Below are 23,596 nucleotides of genomic sequence, written 5' to 3'. Positions count from 1 at the left end.
AAGTGTGTACCTAGAAGAATTGATAGGCAAAGGGTGGTCACATGACTTCTATTTTTTTGTCTTTGTATACTTTACAATTACATACATTACAATTTCTTTTCACTCCACAAATGTGTGCTAGCATGACAATGTCCCTGTGCACAAAGTGAGGTTCCTGACATGATTTGCGAAGGCTGGAGTGAAAGAACTCCTGAACTCAATCCTTCTGAACACCAACTGCACCCCAGGCCTCCTCACAGACATCAGCGTCTGACCTAACTTAACCTCTAACGGCCAAATGTGCACAAATCCCACAGACACACTCCAAAATCTAATGTACAGCCTTCCCAGAAGAGTGGAGGTTATTATAACAGTAAATGTGAACTAAATCAGTAATGGTCAAATAGCGTGATGGCAAGTGGTCCACAAACATCTCATAAAGAAGACATGTCAATAAAATACAGAGCATCATGTCATCCAATGCACATTACACAGATTTCTTACTCAAAGCTTACAGCACTGTCAACATAAAAAACAGATCTAATAATAATCAGGGAATTGTGTCAAAGCACTTTTTGTGCATGCAGACATCCAAATACAAATTGCCATAATAGAAGCAATAAGGTGTTGACACTATGGTTTTGTGAAATATCAGTGCACTTAGCAAAGGATGGAGCAATTCCTTACAAAAGCTTTTAATTTGAGGTGGTCAGATACGACGGCTGGATGGCAAACAAGACTATACTGTAGCACCCAGTGTTGTCACATTACTGTGTATAATTTACACACACTATAGAACAACAAAGTGTACATGTGAATTTACTAGCCTCTGTTGGGTATAAGCCTTCTGGAAGCTGATGACCCTTTCATGCTCCCCTCTGGACCACTGAATTCTGGGTAACTTATTACCCTTCATCCGTACACCACATTCCCCGCCAGCAGTTCCAGGTCAGCTATGACATTATGTCTACAACTGAGACAGCCTGTTCACACAAACCTTTCCCACATTCCCACTCTCGTGTGTTTGGAGATCTCAATCAGGGCACACAGATAATCAATGTTAGCAATATAATTAAAATAAAAATAAATAAATAAATAAATAAATGTAAGTAAAGATTTTCTGATACACCACATTACATGTTCTCAGCACCTTAAAGTGGTTAATGGTGGGGGGTTTTTTTGGCATCCTTGACCTCCCTTTGACATCAACAGCATTACTGTTATTTACAGCTGGAAGCAATATTAATGTAGAATTTTATTCTGTCAGGTTCAAACTATTCACTGTAAATTAAGCAGCCTAAACTAGATTCCTAGTTCTTTTCATGCTTGTTTTCCTGCAAGTCATTTACATTTGCTCCACAAGGTCTTTCTGCTCAGATGACCAATAACATATTTACACACACAACCACAGTACCCATGAGATTAGTGTCTGAAATAGATCCTGCAGTGTTCCGTCACAGCAAGCCCTTAAAAAGGATGTCGTATTGCTCTCCTATCACGCTTACATGTCAGTTCGGGGAACTAAACTTAGCTTGGGTGCCAGAGTGTATTTTTCTGCAGTGCTCTCACTTTAGGTGTCATCCTGAGTGATCTCATGAGTCTATCTTTATTTCCTTTAGACAATATTAGCATTAGATTTTACATGCTAGTTCATACTATGGATTTTGTAGGACTAAGCCGCTAAAAGATTTGACAAATGGATAGGTTTTAACTGCATACTTCTTGCGTACTTGGGCTTTAGGGTTTAGACTCACACTTATTATGGCTGTGCAATGTAATGGTAAAAGCCAGAAGGGTGTTTTAAACAAAACAGTGTTCCACAGTCTACAGGGCGGATTCATTCTTCATGGTGTGTGTGAGGCCCAGGAAAGACCACATGTAAAGGAGCTCAGCTAGGTATGTCTTTGTGCAAACATTTACAAGATAATTCAGCTTGGTGTACAGTGCAACTCAGTAACTGCTGGTCAGGAGGATGCTTTTGACCAAAAGTGTTTTTTTTTTGTTTTTTTTTTTAAATCATCTTCAATTCAATTTTACTTGTAGAGCACTTTTGACATTGTCTCAAAGCAGCTTTACAGAACATAAGAAATTCAGATTTGATTTCTTCTCATCAAACTAAACAGGAGACCCGCTACATTTTGACAGCTTTTCATACCAGATGTGTTAGGGTGTCCTTCAGAAACAAAAACACATCTAAATGGATCAGTTACACAGAGCTAAATCAGGGACTAAATCAGATGTGTATAAGATAGCTTGTGCGTCGATGACGAAAAACAAAGTAAAAACAGAAGTAGCGTCATTTCTTTAACATGTCTTTCTACTTTCCTAGACCTGTGCTAATCCTGACAGGGAGACTGTTTGATACCATAGAAACAAGTTAAACAAAATTTTGCAAACCCCAGCCTGACCAATAATTTAGGTTTCATAGAGAAATAGAAAGCCTGGTAATTCTACTATGACATTTTTTTTTTCACTTAAAGCTTGACACATGGAGTATGCAATTACTGGAGCTAAGCATAATCTGCTGGACAACAATTACCCAGGAGACATCATGCATAGACATCATGCATACTGTAGGTGACAACCTCTGGATATTTTTTTCTTATATGTGATTGTAGACACCAACCTTGGATTAGGACAGTAATAGGAGCAATAAGGTGTTGAGACTGTGGTCAGACAGAAAAATTGTGTCATTTCGTGCCACTAATACTCTGAGTGGACTGGTGTCTCTGTTGGTGCTTCAAAAGCAGTATTCATCCGTAAAGCAAAAAGAATACTGAAAGGGTCTGTGTTCTTTATACTCATCCAACAGATCACTGCTAACTGCTTTTGTTCCTACTGAAACCCTGCTCAGTAAGACTTAACTGAGAAAACACACAATGTGCATTTGCTTACCATGGACAAAATGCACAGGTTTCTAAAATGTAATAACTGCATGCACAAATAGTGGAGGAGGAAAAAATTCACATCCATCCAATGCCATGTTACTGGCTATATTTAGACCCATAGGATACTTTTAGGAACTTTGTGAGTGAGAACACTGAAGTAAATATAAGCCTTCGATTAAAGGAACTGTTAAAGCAAAATCTCAGCTCTACTGCATTTGTCTTTGCCATCATTATAGTACACACAGACACAAGGCACTTTATGAAACGGCCTTTATAGAGGCCCTGTCTCCAAGCCCCATTTTAGGGTTTCAGCTGGTCATTTATTTCTGACGAACCGCATCAGATAAAAACATGCCATATGCTATACAAAGTCAAACCCTTTATACCAGAGACATAATACAGTTTCTCCACACAAATAAGCACTTCACCCATCTCCTGAAGTCTTATCAGCTAGGATCAGTCTAGAATAGACACAATATTTAAATAACTAAGAACTACTTTCTTCTCAAAATGTGTGCAGATGCTCCTGGCCTTCAGCATTCTGGGAGAATAGCACAGGCAGGAATGTAATGTTCCAGACACCCAAACAGTGCAGTGATCCCGCCAAGATGCATACTTGAGATGAGTGACTTCATACAGACGCAGCAGCACGCTCTGTGTATGCAAAACACACAGCCATGGCAACCAAAGTGACGTCAGGCACATGATATGAACCCCTCTCCATGACCCGCAGCATTTTATTTGCCTTAAGAGTCAGGAATGAGCTCACCGTAAGCGCTCCATTACATCAGAGAAGCTGAAAAGCAAGCGTTAACTAATCAAATGTCACAGTGTGACTGAGTAGAGCAGCGCGGTCCTGTTCCTCTTACAAGGCTTCTGAAATGTTATGTCTAGAGATAAAGTTTCCGCTGCATGTGTGAGAGAGAAGTGGACAACATGTTTAGAGACAAGCTCAAGTACAAAGTATGAGTGTTTAGATAGCAGCTTTTCAACAGAGGAACAAGGTTTCAGGAAGGAAATAGTCAGGGGTTGCAAAAACAGCTACAGTATGAATTCAACTGACAAATAATAGCAATAGGCAGAAAGAGATGAAGAGCCTGAAAATCTAATATATATAGTATTTCTATATATCAAAGCTTGAGAGTCAAATTATTGAGGGTGAGCAATGCATTAGATTACAGGGCCAAATCAATGGCACTGTATACAAAGAAAGATGCTAAGCAAATGCCGATCTATGCATCATATATAATGCATATATATATAATGCATATATATATATATATATATATATATAATATATGCATATATATATAATGCATATATATATATATATAATATATATATAATATATATATATATATATAATATATATATATATATATATATATATATATATATATATATATATATATATATATATATATATATAAAAAAATAATCAAAAGCTGATGGAGTTGTTTTTTATTTGCCAATTTGTCTCATCATTGAAAATGCAGAAGTGGCTTTGCCCTGATACCAGACACCCCTAGTGCTAATGTACTTTCCTACAGTATAACTATTGCAGTGATCTGTTCCAAATGAAGTCCATCTTAAATAATTAGAACAGATTTACTCACTCATGACTTAACTTTAATAAGACATTTTATGAAGCACAAAATTACTGGATAACTTTACATGCATCCTTTTTATTATCTAAAGCAAGAAGTTTGAAAGAAAAGAAAAAAAAAAAAAAAAAAAAAGGCTCATTCATAATAAACTTTATTATATATTCAACAGTATGTACAACACTTAATACAAAGAGAATGATGGTCTGCAGGCAGGACTGAAAAATGAACATCACCCAGCAAGCTGGATGCCAGACAGGAAACAATATTTGAACGTCTAAAACGAGATTATGCGGTAAACTGAGAAAGGGCTGGGCAAAGAAACTTGAACGTTTCCTCATCAGCATATTGAATTTGTCCCATTGACACCAGGGGGTTCAATGGTTAGCTCATGGGCAAGGCACAGTACAGTAGTGTCACATGACGTATGCACTTTAACTCACACTTCTGGACCATTACCCCTTCTAACTTCAGCACTGACTGAGTTTAAAACAGCATTTTTCACAAATACGGTGAAATTAAAGGTTGGGTGCAACTACAAAGTAACTGATCATTAAAAGAAAGAGGACCAACAGCCAAACAGCCTGCTGCTTTCACTATTGTTCATGAATGTTGCAGAGTTTCACAGTGATGCCATCCTTTTCATTAAAAAAAAAAAAAAAAAACTAAATTTTTTAGTATATAATCATGGCTCTTTCTCTAAACACAGTTCCCACAGACAGGCACTTCAGATATTACAGTGTTCACCGAGGCATGTTGGCTGTGGGAGCAACAAGGCAGGCCATTAGAACATGCTAGCCATGTAAATGTCGTGCAAGTGCTAGCCTTTCAGCCTCCATTAAAGACACAGAGGTCAAATCACGTTTCCCCAAGCCAGACAGCTAGGGCTGCTAGAGCTAACGCCAGGCTATATTTAACACGCCAAGAGGAAAGGGGGAAAGCCGTTGCCACGCACTCGGTCTGCTACAATGAGTCAACTTATATTTGCATCCTGCTGAAAAAAAAAAAAAAACCCTCTTTCTTGAACCAAGTATTCAGCTGCATCTCTCCTGCCAAATTCTGAGAGGGAAAGAAAGGAGTATGAGATTAAAAACATTAAAAACAGCTCTAGAAATTCATGCGCAACTCAAGGTTTGCTGGTACATCATAGATGCCCAAGTAGACCAATTAGTATTCAACATCCAGCATTCAAAACACTAAAACCTGTCAGGCACGTCTCCATATGATTCTACTTAAAGTCTGGAGGAATGACAGAAAAAGGAAACTGCAAAAAGAGGCAACCATCATTTCAAACAGCTGAGGTTTCAAACTTGCTGCACTTGTCAACGTAGCCATGTACTGTAGACGCGTTGCTTTTTTCTGGGACAGCTGGTGTCGTGGGGTACAGTGCGTCTCTCATTGTGTTCTGTCAATGACATGACTGAAGCAAGCCACAAAAGCAAGGGTTTTAAAAAGACCGTAAACACTTCAAATGTGAGACCAAAGTGTCCTTGGTGTAAAAACAGTAAAGGTCCCAAAGTACCAAAATCCAAAAGTGAGGAGAAAAGCAGTTAAGAAAACGAGTCTGTCAGAGAAAAAAAACCGCATCCCAGAGAGAATAACTGATCTGCCTTACAATAAGTAAAGGCACTCCTATCATCATTGATAGAGCAGGTAGTTCTTGAGAGCGGCGGGTAAAGGAAGTCCATGTATTTCAGCCAGTCGCTCCCGACCCAATGCTAATCTCACTGAACGTCTGCACAGGTCCATGAGAGGCAAGGGCTCAGCTGCAGGGACAAGAAACAAAAACAGACGGTTAGAAACCAAAACACACAAAAGCCACACAATAAGAACAAATTCCCCCAAAACAAGGCTTTCAGACTGTTTCCGCTACATCATCTGTGTTTCATCTTGGTTCTCATTGTACCACCTGCTACATGACGCTTACTTCATAACATCACAAACTGCACTCTAGAGACAGAAACATTATATATAAGCAGCAGCACGTTTAGGCTTTCGTCCAATTCACACTGGGCTGAAGGAAACATTACAAATGCTATGACACAGGGCCCGGATTCGCTGTAAGCCAAGGCCGGTGACTCCAAAGGCTGAGTAATGCACTGGCTGTGTGCTCTCAGCCAACTAATCTCAAGGGAGAGGAGGAAAAACACATGAACACCTGCATCCTGAGCTGATGTAGGAACATTTTAATGATGGACTGATTTCAGGAAGATGCTTTTAATACAGCCTTAATGTGCCATATCACGTCGACTCACTCGATCCCCTGAAAGGAAGTCCTTTAAGAACCTTCTCACTGTCTGAGGATGCACAAAGCACCAGTGTGATGGACTGGAGTTTGATTAGGCAGGATGCAATTGGTGGTCAGGAGACCGTTTCCTTTGTGTTTATGGGAGAGTGCTAAGAACTAGCTAGACTGCTCAGACTTACTCAGCTGCGGCTCACCTTTTTGGACTGTACTGAGTTGACATCATTTAAGTGTTATGGACCAGAACTTGACTGAGCACAAGTTCAGTCAACCTTTTTGTACAGAAGGACATTTAGTGGAAAACTAGGAAGCATATTAGTAATGTATACAAATTCAAACTTAACCCTAAATCCCTACATTTAAAGCCTATTTTACTACAATACATACACCAAAGCACATAACCAAAGGTTTAGCTAAGCTCAGGCTGTAGGACTTGACAGACTCACTCCATACACAATTTTTACTCATTAACCAACTTGACCAAATTTATTTATTTATTTTTTTGGATGTTGGGTGGGACACCATAGTTTTTTTACCAATTCAGTTAACTTTCAGGTAATTTCACCAGCTCACAAGGTTGGTTAACTGCTAAAGCACTGAAGACAAGTTCAGTGCATGGTGCTTTATTACTAATATTTCTTCATTACAAACTACATTCTACATTGCAGCTCTTATAAACGAGAAACAAGTCCTAGCACATAAAATGTTTCTCTGTTCCTGTCAAGCTAGTAAGCAATTTATTTATACACACATTGGGTGTGGAATATTTTTTCAAAAGAGCTGTATGTGTCATCAGGTAAAGTCACGTTACAGAAGCATCCGAAACCAGTGGATGTATTACGGAAATAAAAGAACCATGAGATCTGCCTTAGTATGAATTTTGTATGTAGCAGTTTTGCCAAAGGCATAAAAGAAATGGCCTTGAGCATAATTTTGAATATCATAAAATTACGAGTCATTGCTTATCAATAAGGACAATGACCGAATGAGAAACATGACGGGCTACAAGCTAGGTACAAAAAACTAATCGTTAAAGAAGGATAAAGAACAATTTGGAAGTAAAACACCAAAGTGCGGGGGGGAAAAACAACTTTCTAGATATTTGCATGAATTAACAGTAGTCAAATTTAAGTACTCTTTCAAAACAAGTTACCACAGACTGACACCCACAGAAACCATTTCAAGATTTAACAAACCAGAAAACCGACAAAGAAGTGCAACAATACATCTGAACAGTAATCACATATGTAGTACTTACGATCGAGTCCATTGATGTACCGGATTCTGATTTCACAGTGCCCCCAAACTGCACTTACTACAGGGTACAGTTTTCTGCCCTTCAGTCCTCTGAAAGCCACCCCCAAATACTGTCCATCTACAATGAAACTTAAAGTGCCCTCATCCATGTCCAACACCACCAGAAATGAATCTGGGACAATAAAAGTCTCGTCTGTCTCCAAGAAGGCTGGGTAGGTATTGCTGGGCAAATTTTTGCCATCGTGGTAGAGTTTGTTTCGGCCCAGGTCCCAGCCCCAGGACTCATTGTTGTTGCCGACAAGCGCGGTGTATCCGACTGAGTGCAGAGGAGCCTCCCCAGTGGCCACACCCACTACAGCATGAGTGCCACGCTGACGCATGGCCCAGGAGATCTCCCAGACATGAAGGCCACGGGTGTAGCCGACACGACCACGTATGGCGTCTGTACTCTGTGCCACTGGGTGCCGATGGAAAATAAGCTTGTTGTCCTCCTTGACAAAGATGTTAAGTGAGCGGTCATCATTGTTCCACGAGTGCTGCACCTGTAACTGGGAGGAGGCCGGCGGCATGTCCAGTAACATGTCCAATCGTGGTGGTTTGCTGTATTCCAAGGCCTGCAGCTGAAGTTTGAGTGGCCGGCTCGTGGGATCCCGCATATCCACGGTCTTTATGCCCCCTGGAACCTTCTGCCCCATGCTCTGGTTGGTTTGGATAGTACCTCGGGTCTCCCTACCTCCTCAAAACCCAGCAAGGAATGGCAAACAGCAAAGATGACTGGGGTTCAGCTCCTTTAATTCAGCCCTGCCACAGAGTGGTGATGCTTCTGGATTAAGGGGCACCACAAGAAGGTGCCAATTACCCCACCTGTAATATACAAGAAAGAAGGCAAACATTACTGAAATTCGCATGTTTCTGCACAGCAGTCTCAAAAGTATTTGGGATTTTACAAAAGGTGTTTGGATTCTATATCTGACTACAGAGAAGTTACTGGATTATTTACACTCCTCTGAGATGAGGAGGAGGAAGAAGAAGAAAAAAAAAAAAAAAAAATCAATGTAACCATAGAAAATCCTGCTCTTCAATCCTGCCATGTCCTCCTTGTTAGTATTATACTACAGTTAATGCATCTGGGGGATTACTCACTGTTACATTACATCATATGATGCGGCAGTGCATACAAATCACTACTGCTTACCACATTCAGCGTAGTCGCCACATTTTTTTAAAGTAGGAAATAAGGGGGAGAGAAAAGGCAAGCCATTTCCTCTTTCAGGCTTGTCTAGGCAGAAGATAACAGGAAAAGCAATAACATGTCTGGCTTTAAAAATATATAATATGCAGCTGTGTTGTTTTCAGGAAAAGCTGCAAGCAGCAATATACTGTCTGGTTCCCAGACAGGCCATAGCAGAAAAAGATGACAAAACCTCATTATTCAGGGAGTCTACATTTACCAGTGCAGGCTGTGATATCTTTGTCCACAGTCCTGTTCTCTCCCTTTCTTAATATAGTTAGATATGCACATGCACACACGCAGCAATGGCAGAATACAGTCACAATGCATAACAGTTCTATGTTAAAGCAATGACATAAAAAGAACCAAGACCATCGTGTTAAATAGTGGACCGCTCAAGGGGCCAAGTCCTAATTGAATTGTAGACAAGAGTTCATTGAGAAGAGTCTTGGTCCTTGTTCTGATACAAGTAAACAACCATTTAAATGGGTCATGCCTATCCAGTGATGGCCTGGCCAAGGGAGAGAAAAACATAACAAAAAACAAGTGAGTGTGTGGCGAATTTGCAAGTACAGACAATGGTGTTTTTTAATGGTTGTCCAACCTTTAAAAAGTAAGAAACATGTTAATTTGCAACTCGAGATTTTAAACATTTCCTTCTACTACAGCTAAATAGGAACGTACAACAAAAAACGTCCATCAAATATCATGAGGTATAAAACAATTCTGAAATAAGATTCCCCCAAGAAAACAAAGAAGAACTGTGGCCAAGGAGCTCATTTGAGTGGAAGAGCATGACACATGGAAGTGACACCATGCTGTTATGTCAATCCGGCAGGTTTATTTTGGTACCTGAGGGCTGCAGCTCTCAGTGTCCTGGTTCGTAATGTGGGGAACCAATTGATATGCACAAGACACTATGTGGATTTGCAGGGTCTGAGGGAACACTGGCAGCTTCTGTCTTAACCACCAAGACCAGCTTTTAATGCTGATGCTAATATGGGCTTTCCTGGACCCAAATTAGAGTGACAAGCCAAATTGGTGCCACTTTGCTCTATAAAGCAGTCTATTGGCCATGCCTTTAATAGAGTAATGGAAGAGAAGACCAACAGAGGAAAGAATTGGAGTGGAGGAAGAATGCAAAGCCAAATCAACCCAAATTGTTCCAAATTAACAGCAGTTGTAATGTGCTGTCTTTCCAACAGTGCAGCTGAAACAGGGAAAGGTTGTAGTCAAACACTCAAGGCATCTTACAGGTAACTGTGATTGCAAGACTGGGAGGGTAGACGGCAAATCCGGATGTAAACAAAAAAATGTCCCAACTGGACAGACATGGTCAAGTGGCAAGCAAACAGCACATTTCCTTGAGTATGAGTCTCTTTGCTCTGTGGCCTAAACAAGTTTCTTTTACAGTTACAAGCTATCTTCAATCTACTTCAAAAAAATGCTTAGCAAAGCAGCATTTCAGTTACAGTCTAGCAACTATTGTCTAACTTCAGTTTCCGCAAATGAGCAAGTGACTGCAGCAGATGCAAAAATAGTAATAGCACAAGCAAAATCAAAGGTTTTTGGAACGATCAAACAAAATATGAGTCCCTCATTTGGAGTTCCAAAAGAAGCAAGAGCTGGGTGTATTTCCCTCCAATCAGTGTAAAGCACACCCATCAGACAGTCTGAGCGAGGTGGTCTCATTCTGCTTACAAGTGAATGTAGCCATAAAGTGATTTGACTCTGAATCAATCCATTGAAGGAAGTGAAACAAACTTTCCATGCATTTTGGGTAGAGTGCAGATGCAACTTGTTAGATTATCTTTGGTTCAGTTGTGTTCTGGATCTTTGAAGCATTGAAAGAACGGAAAAAAAATAAATTAAAAATAATAAATTAATTAAATGAATGAATAAATAAATAAATTAAATAAATAAACACACACACACCACATTTGGTGTCAGTCACAAAATAAAGTTATTTATTCATATATTTAGCACCAGCTCTGTTTTGTCCATGCTTAGGCAATCTTTATGAATTGGCAACAGTCTGTTTTCTTTTCTCAGTAACTATACTTATGACCAATGATCCTTCAGACATGCAGACCCCTAAACCAACTTTTTGTTTATTTTATTTAAATATATTCCAAGTAGCCAATGAACCAAACTATGAATATTAGTGTTTGAGACTAACAGGGATCTTAGGCGTGTTCGTGCATTTTTTTATTTTCATGTGCGAGTTCACTGCACTGCATAATCCGATTTGTATGTAAGCATGTTGAGCAATTCCACCAGTGCATCAAGTTTTGCTGACTCACTTCCTTATAGGTCTCACATCTATCTGCCCGAATCACTTAGTCTAAACATAGGCTTCATGTAAGAAGCATTCTCTGAACTGTACTCAATCCGAGTTGCTGGAATAGCTTTGCTTTGAACAACAAAAATTTACTGCTCAAGGTGAACTGGTGTGCTCCAACACACCAGTCAAACTAGTTTTATTCATGTTCACAGTGAAAGCACGTCAGTTTTATGAGTCTTTACAGAATCTATTCATAACCACCTTATGCTAAACTAGAACATTTTCTAGTAAATCCTAGAACAAAGGCCTGGCACATCTGCACAGTTTCACAGCTGTATTTAAAGAGAGCATCTATTTTTGATTAGCTATACAGCAGCCTGGTGAGTGTCTGAACAATAGCTGACATTTAACCCAGTTTGAATAAAAGCTTTGCTTTTGAAATGGTCTCCTGTTTTAGAAAGGGACAGCCTCCTAGACCTAAGCATGCCTGGACAGTGACCAAAAAAAAAAATAGGTGTTTGTTAAACTGGGGAAAAAAGACGAGCATGAAATTCGAGCATGCTTTTTGAAGAAGCCGATTCCTTTCACTGAACTTCAGATGAACTTGAATAACAATTCAGTCACATGCCAGCATACTCACTGGGGTGCACAGCTGCCTACATAGCAGTTGTGTGAAACACACACACACACAAACGAGATGAGCCCAACCGCTCCGAAACAGTGACGTCAAATAACCCATGCCATCACACAGAGCTAACATGTGTCCACCGGTCAGATCAAAACTCTGAAGAGAGCACTCGCCTTTTAGCTATATGCTCAAAAAGTTCAAAATGGAGTTTGGACCTTTTCTGGGCTGGTCACAGAACACTCACCATCTCCACTAGACTTTTTATGTATCTAGATGAAGATGCACTAAAAATTTCAGACAAAAGCTCAATACTATAGTCATATCATCGTCTCGGATACTGTATTCATATGCCAAGTTTTCCCCATATTTGGTCTATTTTTCCTTGTACAACTTCCCAGTATATTGTACAATAAATACAACTTAATTATACTTCATCCTTACTATTCTTTTATTTTACATTCCATTTACATAATAAATTCAATTTTTAATTCTATTTCCATTTTTATTATAACCTTTATTTTACCAGGAAAGAAGCACATTGAGATTAAAAATCTCTTTTACAAGAGCATCCTGGCCAAGACCAACAGATGCAAGCACGTTTGAGTTTAACAAATAACATCCAACAATACATACACACACACGCACGCAAATCCATCAAATTTCAATAAAAAACTAATTAAAAACACCTACAGCCCGAAGTTTCATTCTCCAAATCATGTAAAAGTTTTTTAAAAAAATGTCCAACAGAACCAGTGTCCTCAGATTTAATGCACTTCGCAAACAATTCCAGGCAGAGGGAGCAGCAAATTTAAATGCCTTTTTTCCACATTCAGTACGTACCACTGGAACAGAAAGTAAAAATAATTCTTGTGACCTGAGGCTATAGCGACAAGCATACCTTTTACAGATGTATGTACAAAGATATGATGGCAGTAAACCCAGGATAGTTTTATATATAAAAACATGCCAGTGTTTTTGTCTTCTAATGGACAGCGCAGACCTGCCAACCCGAGCATACAACACACAGTGATGAGTGAGGGTTTTAAGATTTATTATAAACCTCAATGCACCATGATAAACAGTATCAATAGCATATATATATATATATATATATATATATATATATATATATATATATATATATATATATATATATATATATATATCTATCTATCTCTCTCTCTCTCTCATCACCGTAATCCAGTACGGACATAAAAGTCACTTCAACAAGCCTCTTTTTTGCCTCAAAGGAAAGACAGGATTTGATTCTAAAATAAAAACCCAATTTCACTTTCAATCTTTTCACCAGTTGCTCGACATGAGGGCCAAAGGAGAGAGCGTCATCAATTAAAATCCCCAGATACCTATACTGAGACACAAACTCAATTTCTGAACCTTGAGACATAGTAAAAGGCAGAATAACCTTCTTTGAGATTGGTTTGGATTTAGAAAACATGAATTTTGTTTTATCAACATTTAAAACTAATTTTAATTCAAACAAATTACGCTGAACAAGATCAAATGCAAACTGTAACTGCAAAAGAGCCTGATTGGGTGTGGATACAGAACTATAAATAACTATCATCTGCATAATAATGAAACTTTACATTATGGACATTATGATCAATATTATTTATATATATAGTAAATAGAAGTGTCCAAGTTTTATAGACACAAAAAAAAAGCATGTCAGTATGTCATACTTTGTACAACTGTGTGATATAACATGAATTTCAACGCATATGGAAAGTTAATTGCTTGAAAGTCAGATGGAGATTGTTATGATGCATTTTTATGAGTGTAAGTATTTTTTCTGCACATTACATTAAAAAAATAAATTAAATAAATCTGCTCTACCCTAAGAAAATGAATTTATTTATTTATTTTTAAAAGTAAATATTTCTACATACTTTTGCAATAGTAATTCTAGCTAGATCTTCAACACCAAATCCTGATACATCAGAAACATTTCATGGGGCTGTCCAAAGCAAGTTTGTTTTTTACAGTCCAGGTCAGCCCTGATGCGTGAAAGAATATTTTAGTGCGGTCCACATCAATAAAAGCGTATGCTTTGACTGGAATACGGGCGTTTGTTTCGTCTGTGTCCTCATCAGAGGATGATCATACAGAATCTCACTGTCTGGGAGAAATTTATTTGAAAGCATGATTTGTAGCTTTTGGATTTTTCCTCGGAGGAAGATAAAAAAAGTGAAGCGTTCACATGAGACTTCTCCGACTCATCACCTAAAATGAATAAAACACTGTGTACAAACAGCTCAACTGCACCGACTTGAGAGAATAGCAAAGAAACACGGAAGAGTTTTGCATGAAGTACAAGCATCAGTTCATAACATGTAAAAGACAGTAAAAACTGAATGAGTACTCATCAAAAAAAACACAGCTCAAAATGCTTTTATTGCCCACTTTAAAAAGAAAGACGCTCCCACCTTCCTATCTGAAATGCAGTTAACCGATTTCATCTATACTAAACATTGATGTTTTACTGATGATTTCCCTGAACACCATCTCATTTTTCTCCTTAATTTTCCAAAAGGCAGCATTAAAGATTTGCTTGAATCGATTTGGAAAATTGAATCATTTATTATTAAAATAGCCATGTGCCATATTGCTCACTCCTAATAAAAGCATGTACATACAATAATTGGGGTGTACAATGCATATAGCAATTTCTTTTGTATTTGTATACAAGCTAATTGCATTTCCTTTTATTCTGAAAAGGTCATGTTCAACAAGGTTAACAGTACATGGATGAACTTTCAAAATCTGCTCGTGATGCTCAGGAGCCAACTTTCTCAACCACAAAACTTGCAAAAAGCAACACCAGCTGCAAACCACAGAAGCACTGGCATAGAGTTGTTCAGCTTCATTTGAAGAGGGGGGGAGAGGAAAGTTTTAAAAAAAAAAAAAAAAAAACACACACACAAAAGAGCAAGCCCAAACCCGTAGCTATACACTCACAGGCAGTAATGAAGACACTACAAAGAAAATGGCATTTCAAAATCAACACGTTCAAGAACAAGCTTATAACGAATAATGACTAAAACCTACACTGTGGGATATGAAGACAAACCAGCATGCAGCTGTGTGAAAAATGGCTAAAGTGGAAGAGGAGAATACACATCATTCATGTGGCAAAGAGGACATCTGGGAACTTATTTTTGACCTGAGTGTTATAATAAAGACAGTGTAATAAAGTGTGGATTCGCAACTTAAGAGATCACTAACTTAAACACCCTACAATAAAATACCTCATTCCAAATAAGGTGGTGTGCTTCAACCTATATGTACTTCATTTAAATAAAGAATTCTATTAGAATAATGTAGTGAAGAAAATACCTGAATCACCATTTTAGCCATCATGACACCCTGAACAGCTTGAACAGCTAGGATTCCTCTACAAACATCACATCCAGATCTTTCTGAAACATTAATGGTTAGTGGCTTCCATTAATGGTTAGTGGTTTGCCATAGCAACAGATCTTATCACCTACCTCTAATCACCTCAGGTAAGTGTTATACACAGTTTACTAACAGGTGCTATAAAACAAGGCCAATGACTTGTAATAACCTTGGATGCTACTACAAATCGCAAAGGATGGAGCTGTAGTTCAATGCTGTCAGGGGAGAGAGAGGGAGAGAGTTTGAAAAAAATAAATAAATAAAAATAAATAAATAAAAAAAAAAAAAGGAGCCAGAGGAACTAAGCAGTCTACCTCATGACCTCCAGTGCAACAGTAGCGTAAAATTTTTACGTTATTTTTATGAAAGTGATGCCATTAAAGAATGGAAAATTCCCAGTACATCATAAGCTTGTGTAATAAAGAGTGATTACAAGTGAACAAATGTAACAGCAGTTAACTATTAACATCCTAGAACAGTTACATGGTTTTATGTACAAAATTCTTTTAATTTATTAAAATTCTTTTTTATATCCCTCTGGTCAATGATCCCACTAGATACATGGTACCTTCACTACAGGACATGTGCCTCACCCCCATCTGCTAGAACCTTTGCTCAAATTTGGAAACATAATGAGTGATAGTGACATGTCTAGCTCTTCAGACATGCTGTCTTAGTTGGGCAAAATCAGCAGTTTACCAAAAGAGCCATCCAAATCCAACTGCCACTGTGGCAGATACAAACAAACAGCCCATAAACATTACAGTACATTCTATATACGTAGAGCTAGAAAAAATTCCTGCAGGGAATCCCATACATTTTTTCCAGAGTTTTCCTGAAGCCTCAAGTCTATTCTATTAAATCACCATACAGCCTAAAGCAACAGAAGCAGATAAGCATAACCAGGACTGAAACTAATTTCCTAATAATTCTTACAACATATATGCAGATCCATGCTGAGATATAGTGGTGATGTGGTGTGTACTGTTACCAGTTGCTATCAATCAAGCTTCAACAGCAAGATTTGGCACATGCACAGGAAGCCTTAAGAATTTTACACGAGACACAGAACTACTCACATCGACATTTACTGAACTGCTGACATTTATGGTGGAAAAAATATTGTGAAATGGTGAAATGCGAAGACAACGCTTCAACCATCAAGCTTTAGGTTGTGCGTAATGTTGCATAAGCTAAAACTGAACTAAAAATTTGCACCCTATTTACAATGTTCATAAACGCTGATCTAGTACTCAATATCCAGCACTCTATAAATTTGCATTCAGTTCATCAAAAAGTACAAAACAGATCAAGTTCAAATTAAGTTGTTCATTTGGTGCAGTAAAAAGATTTAAAATCTCAAAATCTTTAATAGAACCACTTGACTGTGTGCGCATATAATAATTAATGCCATTTTCAAATTTAACAATTTACACATAACCCTGTTTATATCCAGCTTAAGCGAGGCACATTGTTTTGTCCGTTTTCTGTTTGTCCCTTTACAGGTTCTCTTCAGAACCTAGAAGAGTTTTTTGCTCAGTAGAGCAAAGAGTGCAGAGTGCCAAATATGTCCAGAGTCAGCGCTTCAAAACTGTGTTGCTTCAAAATATATTCTTCTAGCCCTTCATTCCAACACAAACTAGTTAATACCTCGTATCAGCAATAATACAAACCTTAGTCTAATATCAAACGCTAAGTGTTTGCCGATACGGTAAAATGATATTATATAAATATTAAATCTGACCCCCAACGTTAGGAAACCACCATTAAATAATTACATATAAAAACTGCACACATTTACAGTAGAACATGAATCATTAGCTCGGACTTATTAAGCAGAAATACTCTGAATCCTCATATACAAATGGAAGGGGATGGTACTGTTCAATAAACAGTATTGAAATCACCACTCATTTGATGAAGCAGAACTACTTGATTAATGACACTTTGATAATCACTAAATAAAAAAAGGAAACAGTTGTGAAATTTCATGCTGTTTCAGTTTCGCATAGGTGGCTGATGTGCTGCAAAATCAAGAAAACGAGTGTCTATATACTACCTAAATATCTACAACAGTTGTCAGGTCCACAGTTTAGCACAGAATCTTATCTTAGGTTTTGTGCTGGACTTTTGCAAACAATTCATTATTTTTATCGATGTTTTGCAAGACAAATAATTAAGCTGAAGCCAACAATATGATCAACACACTATTTTAATGAACAGTATTAAGGAATTGTGGATCAAACACCGACATAATTCCATTAGTAAAAACTCCACTGTGCTACCGAGTCTGTAGCATTTCTGAGGTAGTACATCATGATAGTAGCCATGACAATAATTCTGAACAGCTTGTATGTTCTCTGTGCAAGCTAAACAAACAGACTGGTAAAAGCCATTGTGTCTCATGGAGCAAACTTCAGACCGAACAGCGATCATTACAGTTACAGCACCACAGTGCACTAAATCATAGTGAAGGACATTTTGTTTTAACCTGCATAAACTAATTTAGTCACAAGCACCTGAGCAGGGAACTTGTCAAACCCAATAAATGCAAAATTAGCATCATAAACTACTCTTAATTTATGACTGATCGTTGTGAATTAGCCGTTTTTTACTAATAAGAACATAAAAATAAACCATGTTAGGACCTTGATGAAAGACAGTTTGGGGAAGATTTTTCTGATTTATCTAGAATGCAATATATACGATTACTTTATAATTCTAAAATATTTGACGATTCAGAGTCGAGAACAGATTTTACCACTGTAGTGTTTTTACTGACCAATGGGCACACACGTATACTCAGTTTACTATAGATTCACATTCAAGGGATTAAAAAAATAAAGAAAAAAAAAGGTTGCTTTCCAAATGCTGCTGTCAAATCTGATACGTGCATCACGCAGAAAAGTCATGTTACCACATGGTGATCATGGAACCTTTTTTACCTTCATTAAAGTGAAAGATGCATCGGTTACATCTGTCCTCAGAGTCTGTGGGTCACGTTCCCGCAAAGCCTGTGGTATTGTGTATTCATGACAGACTTCACATACCTCACCACACAATTCCACGGTATTAGACTCAGAGGATCAACACTCATTAAAATGTGGACTAAACATTGGACAAAGTCTGCATACTATTTAAACACACAGGATTCCACCATACACAGTCAAGCAGTTCAGGCTACAGGCACATGTGACTGCACTAGAGCTCAAATCAGCTTAGTAGAAGATCAACACTCAATAGGCCTCAGTGCATCTTGAATACCGAACCCTAAAATCTTGTTAGCCTAATGGGTTTTCACCAATTTAATCCAGTTACATAACTCAAAGCCAGGCCAAAAACAGGCCCAACACTGAGAACAATCAGAAACTGAAACCTTGTGGACATAGTAAAAGTACCATGACCAAACCTTTCCTGCTCCTCCACACATACAAAGCTCAGAAATATAAAGCCCAGGATATGCACTTCAGAAATAATTGTAAAAGTTGCAGCAGCACTATGCATAAAAATACGCAAGACCTTCATTTAATGTTCACATTAAATATTCAATTAAAGACTGCTGTGGGAAAATCCAAGGAGCTTGGTAGCTTCTGAAATACTCCGATACCCATGACACGGGGGGATTCATAGAGCTCACAAACAAATTTTTACACCACCCCAATAAGGTCAAAAGATCACAGGAAAAATTTCAGGTTACAGCAGCCAACAGAATTTTTTTGAATGCACTGTAAATAGTTTCAGAAATGGCATCAACAGGACCCACTAATCATCACACTGATCATGCCTAACGCTGCACAAGCAGTTTTCTAAATTAGCACTAATATAGTAAATGCCCTGCCACAAACTGAAATTTGATTTCAGAGTAAGAGCCTTTTATGGCCGACCAGTTAGTGAAATATAAACAATAACCCACATTAAGATTCTAAGATAAGTACTGATTATAACTGAATAAGATTATCTATTATGCACCATGTGTTAATGTATTAATGATCACACTATTGTGTTACGCAGTGCTGCCATTGCAGTCACATGTATAAATCCTGAATGCTCATATTTTCATTACGTATGAATCTGGATAAAAGTAAAATGTTCCTATAGAAATATAATGGCCAAAAAAAAGTAACTTGATTTTAATTTTAGGTTACATGCCATGAACTGGGACAAAGCTAGTTTCATTTTAAAAAAAAAAAAAAAAAAAAAAAAAAAAAAAAGTATGCATTCTTTTACAAACTGTGAAACCATACCAAAAGGTACCATTTTATTAACCAATTCAGACTTTCAACAAATACTATATAATACAGCAATTAGGTCCTGTCCACTAATTTGTTCCATGGGTGATTATATTTAGTATAATTTCACTTGGATGTTTTACTGTGTGCATCGCTCTGTTCAGATACCAAAGTAGCATCAGTTATATCGGTGGACATGGCAAACAATACATTTGTCATGAACATAATTCTGACTTAAAGCATTACAATTCATCACATGAAGAATAAAAGGAAGAAGAGAAGCCAATTCTACCTTTAATTGAAATGTACTAATAAACGTAAACTAGATATTCAGGTAGATGTGCTATAAACTGAGTGTGGCTTCTTTGAGATGTTACCGGGCATCATTACGATCATACTAACAATCACACAATTATACTTTATCTGCATGTGCCTATGGTTATTACTCACAATACTACCATAATGTTTTGTAATGAATCAAGGCGTGCCACAATACTCTCTTGAAATGCATGTTTCCAGGAGTGTGATGAAGTGTCAGCAGGAGTACATGTCACTGGTGTTGTTCTTTAAGGCCAACAGGTTAGATGACTTGATTCAGACAATCAGTTTGCAGAAGGCAGCGCAAACAGTGTCTTGCTAATATTCAACATAATAAAAGCCTTAACACAGGCTGCGGTATATTTGTTTTATATACAAAAATAAATAACCTTGTATAACCTCTTATGGACCATATGTCTTTCAGGGTTGCAAACCTGTGTTATCACAAGCAAGAATAAAGGCCCTCATCTTGTCATGTCCATAGATAGTGGTGATTTTTAGTTAACCTAAAAGAATAAAATCAACTGACAACTCTGAAAACACATTGGCACATACACACACACACACACACACACCTCAAGGGTCTCTGGGTGCTTAAAGTGGGTTTCTAGTTACTCTTAGAAAAACATTTCAACGGGAAACTACTTTTGTAGGTTTTTGTATAGAACCTTTAACACGTTTCTGCAAAGTGACAGACTGAAAAGCCCTTTATGTTACCGGAGGTGAAGTATTAACCCCTATAGTGTAGAAGCTGTTGTGTGTATGTGTGTGTTTGTGGCAACAGGTTCTGGTAGAAGCCAAAAGCTCAGTTTGAGACAGAATAACTCAGTTCCCAGTCCCACAGACAAAACGAAAGCGAAGTGTGTAACCGGTATTTTCGTTTAAGGCGTGTTTAAGACCCATGGCAAACAAACAGTGTGTGTTCAATGTTACATAACAGTGCTGCACTAACACACACATATGCCATATGTCCTTTGGGTTGGTACTAGTTCAAAGTAATATTGATTATAAATTGATTATTGATACAAGTTGATTAAATCAGGTGACGGCCGTGTGTTGGAAACGTGTCGTGTCCAAAACACACTTCCTCAAAAATACATTTAGGCTCGTATTTATTCATTAAGCGAGCAGGTGAGATGTTTATCACTGAAAAGGTGACGTTCATGAGCACCACAAGTTGCGTTCGTGCAGAGTTCATAAGCACCACAAGTTGCGCTCCCTAATAAACGCGCTACCTGTCCTACAGCAGGGAAGCTAGCTAATGAAACAAAGACGTTACCATGACAAAAGGTGTCGGTTTTATACAGTTTAAAAGAATCCAGAATCAGATTTACTTAATATTCCCCTCACTGCTCATGTCTCAGGTGTTATTATAACAGAATCGCCGGTGAACAAACCGCCTCGATTACAGGAAGTGTTCATGTCGTGTATTCGGCTTCATTGTTTATATTTACAGACAAACCTGTAACAATGTGACGTTATATGGTTATAAGGAGCACGGTTTAATATTATGTATTAACATTAACACACTTGCTTGGATGTTATATGACCTATGGAACGTTTGGCTACACAAACACATCCCAGTTCAACAAAAGCATTGCAATTTGTGTACTCTCTCTCTCTCTCTCTCTCTCACACACACACACACATACACACACACACACACACACACACACACACACACACACACTCTCTCTCTCTCTCTCTCTCTCTCTCTCTCTCTCTCACACACTCTCTCTTACCTGCAGCTGATGTGGCCTACATACAAAAACAAAACAAAAGCCTCGTCGCGTTACAGAGGCTTCTTTTAAAGTGTATTCCTGTGCAAACCCATGCCTGTCCACCCTGTTCCTCAGCTCTGCTTTTTTTTAATCAGGACTTGTATTAGGGTTATATGATGGCTGCTACAACCAGAGATACAGCCCTTAAGGTCACGTGGTCAAATAGCTCCCAGCTGCTAAGCCCCGCCCACCCAGCTGCGTTAAATCGACGGCTGCGTCCCAATTCGCTAGTGCATCACTTAGTAGTGTTCTAAATATTCGTGTTTTTGTACTAAATCATGTGTCGTTTGTGCACAATAACGCACTTAATGCGTATACAAGTACTTCACGCCGCTATAGAATGCCGTATGTGTGTTAGGTCGCAGATTATTGTAATGAAATAATTTGAAGTGCACTAGGATGCGGATCAGGACAAGGTATTTTTATATTCTGAACACGCTATAACGAGTTCTTCTGAACGCGTCAACCGGTAGATCAGGTAATAAACGCTCGTCAGAGATGCGTCCTAACAATATCAACCTATAAACAAAACAACGTAGGTTAAACCGTGAGAAAAATAAAGGTACTCAACGAATTATTCCTATATTTTAAAAAGAGTAGCTACAAATGTAAATTCTAATCATGTCAGTAATCCCTAAGGAAAAATGTAAACATAGGGAAAAATGTAAACATTTTAAATACCCCTGAAGGAAACACCACCATCAGCTAGGGGCAATTTGTCCAATGTCCAGTCTTTATATATTTTAAGGTAACATTTTTAATCAAAAAGCTAGTCACTAATATTACTTATAATAAAATGACACTTTATTTTCTTTATTTCCTGGAGTGCATGGATGAAGTAGTGTTTTCTAGCCCCAAATGTTTACTTAAAGCAAACAATAGGACTGTGGGCTACTGAGTTACAGGTGTATCTAATCACATCCGTTTTCATGATGACTACTTTACCACTTCTGCCCACCTGTTTTCAAGCCCCCCTTGTGTTGACTCACAGCATTTCCCTGCATGCAGTGGCTGCTTTCCATAATGATTCAACAGGCAGCCAGGTTCATTACAACAGTCTAAACCGTCTGGAGTGTTTGCTGAACTCATCCTCAAACCTTTCACAAGACTGCCACACCTTCCTGGCTAAAGCCTGTTGTTTGCAACTGTCTCATTTTCTGGAAGAACTAAAATGAGACCTTGTTTTTGCCAGAAGATAATTTAGTCAGTCTGAGGGATTATTATATAAATGCACTTTGTTGAGGAAGCCTGTGCGGCAGAGAGAACCATCAGTCATCTTGTAATATTGTTGAGATTAATAGGAATTGAGGTGCTGTGGAGTGTTAAAAAGACTTTACTGTCCCCTTGTGTTCAGACTGGCTGTGCACACCTCAGACAAGGTATGTCCCAATCAGGAAAGACACACCAGGAACAATAAGCATGCCCACTTTTTAAAGGGTTGGTTCCCATATATCACTGTGTCTGTTTTATTTGTTGGCAACACATCACTTTAATGCTCGTTACTCCGTATCACAATAATGGTGTTGCGGCAAATAAACCAGAATGTTATTGTCTTGGCGCATTAACAATGTTGTACTTTGGATCAACAATAAAGATGTCACACAATCCTTCCTCTTCCAAAACCCAGCTGCTTTGCATGTTTCAGGAGGATGTCTAGGAACGAATCAGGTGGAACTGTACAAAAATTTGACAATTTGTAAATCACAGTAGGTTTACTAAAATTGGAGCCAGG

At 38.2% G+C, this 23,596-nt stretch overlaps 1 protein-coding gene across 1 annotated transcript; it reads right to left on the bottom strand.

The window, feature by feature from the left end:
• Positions 1–4,609: 4,609 nt before the first annotated feature.
• Positions 4,610–22,004, bottom strand: spsb1 (splA/ryanodine receptor domain and SOCS box containing 1). Its single transcript, XM_060894589.1, has 3 exons — positions 21,826–22,004; positions 7,975–8,837; positions 4,610–6,237 (listed from the first exon to the last, which is right to left on the bottom strand). Exons 2-3 carry the CDS (start codon positions 8,666–8,668, stop codon positions 6,110–6,112), a joined length of 822 nt encoding a protein of 273 aa, XP_060750572.1. The 5' UTR covers positions 8,669–8,837; positions 21,826–22,004; the 3' UTR covers positions 4,610–6,109.
• Between the last annotated feature and the right edge of the window lie 1,592 nt (positions 22,005–23,596).

This window comes from Tachysurus vachellii, chromosome 19 (assembly GCF_030014155.1).
Source record: "Tachysurus vachellii isolate PV-2020 chromosome 19, HZAU_Pvac_v1, whole genome shotgun sequence".
Taxonomy (NCBI): domain Eukaryota; kingdom Metazoa; phylum Chordata; class Actinopteri; order Siluriformes; family Bagridae; genus Tachysurus; species Tachysurus vachellii.
Note: the sequence above shows the minus strand (reverse complement) of the source record. Positions and strands in the feature narration are given on the sequence as shown.